The 6,333-nt window shown below is 42.2% G+C and overlaps 1 protein-coding gene across 3 annotated transcripts; it reads left to right on the forward strand.

Moving 5' to 3' along the window:
* Positions 1–846: 846 nt before the first annotated feature.
* Positions 847–3,717, forward strand: LOC123105829 (uncharacterized). Of its 3 annotated transcripts, none has more exons than XM_044527987.1 (4): positions 847–1,536; positions 1,652–1,760; positions 2,094–2,238; positions 2,738–3,717. In XM_044527987.1, exons 1-4 carry the CDS (start codon positions 1,186–1,188, stop codon positions 2,814–2,816), a joined length of 684 nt encoding a protein of 227 aa, XP_044383922.1. In that variant the 5' UTR covers positions 847–1,185; the 3' UTR covers positions 2,817–3,717. The 3 variants fall into 3 exon arrangements, 2 of the variants coding, with proteins under 2 accessions (XP_044383922.1, XP_044383921.1); XR_006451028.1 differs by having other exon boundaries at positions 849–1,581; positions 2,131–2,238; XM_044527986.1 differs by having other exon boundaries at positions 849–1,581.
* Positions 3,718–6,333: the final 2,616 nt, after the last annotated feature.

The raw sequence follows: 6,333 nt of genomic DNA on the forward strand, positions 1-6,333 counted from the left end.
GCCCTTCAGACGCAGGGGGCCAAGGCAGACGATTATGGCTGGGTTGGAGCGGCGGCTGCAGGAGGAAGAAGGAAGGAAGGAGGAAGATAATGGTGCGCGATCTGTTTTCAATCGTTGGATTAAGTTTCAGTGGTCCTGAATGAAAGTGACCGACACATGATATTTTGCCTGACGTATAAGCGCTCCGATAATTTTTCCCTTTTTCGATGGGAAAAGATTCACATCACCTGCTGATTACAAACGCACCGTCCGCCGTCTTGGATGTGCGCCACGCGTCCCATATGAGGTGAGGCCATTACCACTTATCCTTTTAACTTTATCTCCATAGCTAATGAACAAGAGTCACTCGTTTCCTTTTTCCATCCGTCTTCTACATCTAGCTTGCAAGCTGCTACACATGTAACGAGAAGCACCCATGGACGGTGGCCAGTGCAACAGCCTACTAGTACGCACCAGTGCTAGTGCGTAGATGCTGGAAGCTGGCCACCTGCGTGCTGCGTGCTGGCCGCACCTGGACTACACCGCCCGCATCCGTGAGGCACGCGTCTTCCGTCGCTCGTCCTTTCATGTTGCCGCCGTCCTAGAGGAGCAATGGCATCCATGGTTGCCGCCTCCTCGAGCCGAGATGCAACAACATATCCGGCAACAAGATTTTTGTTACAATTTTTTTTCACAACATGATATTTGTTGTGAAAAAATCTACTCCCTCCTTTCATCTATATCTCTCCCTACTAATGAACCAGCGATTGCTTCTGGTCGTACGTCGTGCTTTTTTGCAAAAAAGTCCCCCTGCTTCTGAGAAATTAACCCGCAGTCCTATTTTAAGTGGGTATGAGAAACCGTTTTGTTTTTGCAGAAACACCCCTGCATTTGAGAGTATTCGGTCCGTGATCCTTATGTGTATTATTTTGCAGGGGCGGCCATGGCAGGGAGGGGAGGCGACGCTGCGCTCCGGATGCGGCAGGGAGGCGGAAGCCCCGCGAGGAGACGAAGGAGCAGAAAATGAAGAGGCATGGAGGAGAGGCGGGCGAGCGGGAAGGGCTGGGGCGTCGCCCACGACGCCGAGCTTGACGGCGGCCTTGCGGTGGCGCAGCCGGCAAGGACCTGTCGGATCTGGCCGGATCCGGTGGGATACGGCGCGCATGCGGCGGATCTGGAAGGAAGGCGACCGGGGCGTGGAGTACGATGGCTGACATGCGCGGCATGGCCGAAACCGACGAGAGAAGAGAGAGATGGAGAGAAAAGAGAGGACGGGAAGGAGACGAGACGCCAGAGGAGAGAGAAGGGGGTGGTGGTCACTTCAACGGGCTGCAGCGCGGCGCCGCCCCGGCCGCTGAGCCTGCCCGACCGCCCCGTCGCCAAGTCGCCACCCCACTGACTGCCCTGGGCTCGCCCTTTAAACCAATTCAGAGCCAGCGATTGTTGCCCACATCGCCGAACCTGGCTCCCCTTCTCCACCCCAGCAAGCACGCGCGCTTGAAGGCGCCCAGGAGCTCGCCGGCAACACTCAGCAGACGCAGGAGAGCTGCGTGCCTGGTGCGTGTGAATGTGTGGACGCGAGGCATTGGAGGCCTCAGCAAGGTTTGGTTTTGGCTCCAAATTTTTTTCAGAATCATATTCTAATCTTATCTAATAGTCGTTTCTGTTGCAGTTAACAAATTATATTGCCCTGTACTACTTTTTAACAAATTGGCTCCTACAAAGACTAATGGAAGGATCATCAGACCAACGTAGTCAAATTGTCTGCTTCAAATTTTCGGGTATGTGCATTGACGGATTACCTTAATGCCAATATTTCTTGATTTTCGCTTCATATATGAAATGATTTAGCTAGCTCTTGATGAATATCTTTCGGTACACCTGTAAGTTCTGTAGCAAATGTTTCTTAGCAATTCTGATTGTACACTAAAATTTAGGTGCTTTTGGAGAGCTGATTGTACAATAAAATGATCTACCTTGCAATATCATTTTTCTCACAACTGATGAAATTCAGAGCATCTAAGTCTTAAATTTATCTGCTAAAATATTGATGTGTATCATTCATGTTGTCCGGTAAGTTGAGATTCGCATTGCTTAATATTATGTGATTGCAGTTTTGGAGCTGATCAGTAGCACGCTGACATGCATCAGGAAGCCGACGGACAGCCATAGTAGGAAGGCGTGGATCTTGAGCTGCAGCGACAACGACAACTTGGGCGTTACCTGCAAAAATACAACAGTTCAAGGGTTTAACCAAGTGTAAGTTTGATTCAGTTAATTATTGCAGTTCTGCACTGAAGCATTCAGATTCTTGCATCCAAAGTTAGATAGGAACAGGGAAAGAATCTCCAACGCTTATTTACATGGGAAAGAACATTCTTTAACTTTGGTTCAGATCATCAGTCTATCTGAAGCACCATAGATTGAGTTTGCAAGCAAAAGGATCACACAATCTGACAGTACAAGGAGCAGTCTTTTTCTTCACATCTTTGTTTTAGCTTGCATCTGACACTTATGTGCTCCAAGATTAGGCAACCAAAACTGAACTTATGACTACATGAGTGCATGAAAAACTGTTAATATCTCTTATTTGACTAATCTTTGGATTGGTCGGAGCGAGATTCTCTGGCTTTGGGGATGGCCTTTGGGGTTCTATCAGGGTTCTATTCATGTGCACTAGGCACTTCTCAACACTTCCATAGTTATTCTAGAACCTCTTTAAATTTGCAATGCTCATCAGATTGTACACGTTTTGCAGTCAACTATTCAGACTATTGACTAGGGACGATATTTTCAGTCCTACTGAGTCTGCAAAGGATGAGCCAAGCCAAGATTAATTATGGTTTTGGTAAATTGCATCGGTTTACTTATGTACCTGCTCCTTAGATGACTGTGTATTTGTGATTCAGTCGTTGAAATTTGGGTGCTTTCTTCGAGTGTCCTGAAAAATGGTTCAATGCGTGTTTGCCAGAAACTGTAGATTAGCAAGACTAACTTGTGTTGAGCATGTCAGTCTATGTGTGGGCACGAGTGACAATGTAAATTATGGTAGACACGATTTTCTTGAAAAAAGTCCCGGAGACGGGCTGCTGCTGCTGCTGCTTTTAATAGCCAAAGTGGAGACTGCAGTTCTAAGACTTCAAGGAGGAAAGGAATACATGGTTGCTACTTGGAGAGGTGAGTTGTTTCCCTGCAGAACAATAAATCTCTTAGAGTTGTTTAACTGAACCTGTTCCACTCTCATTGTTATGTTGAGATAAAAAAATTTATTGGTCACTCAGTGCCCAAACTGTCGTGGATTAATTTGACTTGAATTGGATTGTACTTCAAGAGTCCACAAGATGTCATTTCTGAGTGTGGTACTAATTTCGGCACATAGCACCAATTTCTAAAAATAAGGCTGGGCAACATGAGCCAACCACAGGGGAGGATGTTTCAAGAGAATAAACTCACTGTAGTTGCCGAATTGGTATTAGTAAGTTGCTGTTTCAACTTCCTAGAGAACAACAGGGGGTGTATTTTTTTTACTATTATTAGTTGCAGCACATGGCGACGATGATGAGGACTTGTATTTTTAAGATGCTGCACCTCTGTTTTTTGTTGATCTTTGTTTCATGTATATATGTACATTCTATGGAAATGTATCATCGGAAATGTGAATTCATAACTCTATGGTTGATGTATCTATTGATATTGACGTGTCTATTAATATTAAGTTCTTTTTTTAATTGTTTCTTATTTTTCCTGACAGTTATACCAGACTGGGATATATCACCTCCCTACTTTGCCAAACCTTTTTTAAACACTACTTTGTCAAACCTGACACCCACATAACCCTTGCTCACGTTCCAACTATGAACGCATCACTTAAATATCCCACAAAGAATATTATTTCGTATTGTTAAACATGCATCGCACGTGCACTGTTAAATATCACATGAAGCAGGTTGTGCAAAAACAGTTGCGGAAATATATATATATATTGAAAAACAAAGCATTTTTTAAAAAATTAGACAGAAAAATGCTATTACACCTCAAAAAATGCTACTCACGAGGAAGTATAAAAATTCAATTGGAAGGCCCACTTCTTCGGCTCATGGCCCAGTATACGGGGGTGTTCTTGCACGGATAAAACTAACGAGTTAAAGTGTGGCCAACAGGGTCGGATCCAATTGCAAGAATAACATATGTTCAAAAAATGGTCTTTTCCAGAGAAATGTTCACATTTCACGAAAATGTTAACTAATATTTCAAAAATTATTCCAATTTTTATGTAAACATTACCTTCTATATGAACAAAGGAATTTTTAATGTTTAACATTATCATTGATTTTTATTACAATTTGATATAAAATGGTGCATAATGGCGCAGGAAGAAGATTCTGCCTTTTTTTCGCCCAGTGCAACGCACGGGCATTTGTACTAGTAGGGCCTAATGCGTTTTTCAAGACCGCTCTTGACTATTGACAAGATTAATAGTACATTGAAAGCTCCTTTCACATACGAAATTGACGGCGTGCTTTGTTTAAGTTGCATGTGATATATTATTGCTCTAACATTTGATCAAAATTAGTCTCGAAAAACGCATTAGATCCTATATAGATGGAAGGAGGGAGTATAGAAATTTCCACAACATGATCTATGTTGAAAAAAATCACAACATAACCTTTATTGCAAAAAAAAAACTTGCAAAGGTTTCTGCAACGTGACCTCTGTTGCAAAAGTTTCTGCAACAAGACATATGCTGCAAGAGGTTATGCAACAATATCTTTGTTGCAATGGTCGAGGGTGCCAGTTAGCCGCTCGATGATGCTAGATCTAACGGCTCAAACCGGACGATCTTTTAAAAAGATCAACCAGCGGATACGTAGCATGCCCTTTTTTCCATTCTAAATTTGTCCAAAAAACATTATGTGTGCGGGCTTTACAAAGAATCCAAATATCAAATGGCCAGAAAGGTTCAGGAACAAATTTCTTTGCCAAGATGCCATAATACGAAATCACTAAGGGCTCTGCTAAAAATCAGTCGACTGATTTTTAGTGAAGTCTTAATCGATTTGTTGACCCTTAGATCTTTGTGTTGCTTTAGGATCTGTGCAACTTTGTTGTTTCCTGTATATCAGCCCACATAGGGAACGAACTGGATGGGCTTGTTTTTTTGTCTATATTTTTCTCATCGGGGGTGGCTTCAGGTGGTGGGCTGGGCGGAGGTCCTTTTTCTTTGTGTGTTGGGCTTTATTTTGCCGGTTGTTCTACAAGGTTTAGGTCCGTTTCTTTTTTTCTTTTTGATTTTTCTCTACAGGATGGGAACGAACAGGTAGAGTGAAGTGACTTGTGTGTGTCTTTTTGTTCTTCAGTTAGTAGCAGTTCAGAGGTCTCAACTTTTTCTATTTTTTCTACCATTATTTTTATTATTTATTTATTTTTCATTTTATTTTTTCTCTGTTTAGGTTCATACAGGACTGTTAAAACTCAGTCGACTCCCTGGCCGTTAGATCATTGTTGCTTCAAGATCTATGTAGCTATGTCTGTCTTATATTGAAATCGGTTGCTTAGGTGCGCAATGGGTCAATTTCCTTTTTTTTTGTTGTTTCTTTTCTCTCGTGTTTGCCAAATATGCGCTATGGGCTGGGCTTGAGAGGTTTCTTTTTTGTCTAGTTTTGGGCTTAATTTTTCAACGGGAAAAAAACCTTCCAAAGAGGGGGTGAGGAAGCGGTTGAGAATCTTTTTTAATATTTTATTTGCTTTTAAGTATTTTAAATGATTATTTCATCTATGTTCCTTGTCATGTTTGAATTTCTTTTTACATTTTGTATTTTCTCCTTTTCTCTTGCTTTTCTTTTTTTTCCTTTTTTATTGTTGTTTTCAAACCTTTTTTTTGCACAAACCTTATTCTTTTTTATTTTCTTAACTGATCAACACGTTTTTATTTTTGAAAATTGACAACATTGTCATATAGTTGGACAATCTCCCTAGCTTCACTGACTGTAAATCAATTGTTCTTTTGTCGGGTGAGGGGATAGTTGCATGTTTATCATTAGGCACATAACTGCAAGTGTTGCACCCCGACGTAACGACATGCCCTCAATGCGACTGCAACTATGTGAAGTTTTGTCAGGGAAGTGGAAAATTGTTTGTGTGCCACTAGACACATAACTGCAAGTGTCGTATTCTGACTAAAATTTTGTGGTGTTTAGTCGGGAGGGGCACTTGCATGCATGTCACTGGCCATGCAACTGCAAATATCTCCCCTACGGCAATCGCATATCTTCAACGCGACTACAACTATGTGGTGTTTTTGTCGAGGAAGGGGCAGTTGCATGCATGCCACTATGCATGCAACTATAATTGTTG

The sequence above is a fragment of the Triticum aestivum genome, chromosome 5A, assembly GCF_018294505.1.
Source record: "Triticum aestivum cultivar Chinese Spring chromosome 5A, IWGSC CS RefSeq v2.1, whole genome shotgun sequence".
Classification (NCBI taxonomy): domain Eukaryota; kingdom Viridiplantae; phylum Streptophyta; class Magnoliopsida; order Poales; family Poaceae; genus Triticum; species Triticum aestivum.

Excerpts from the sequence above, each read along its gene's own strand:
- LOC123105829 (XM_044527986.1), top strand. The coding sequence starts at position 1,186 with ATGGCTGACATGCGCGGCATGGCCGAAACCGACGAGAGAAGAGAGAGA. Across the intron at positions 1,582-1,651 it reads GCATTGGAGGCCTCAGCAAG|TTAACAAATTATATTGCCCT; the intron begins GTTTGGTTTTGG and ends TTTCTGTTGCAG. Across the intron at positions 2,239-2,737 it reads GTTCAAGGGTTTAACCAAGT|TCAACTATTCAGACTATTGA; the intron begins GTAAGTTTGATT and ends CACGTTTTGCAG.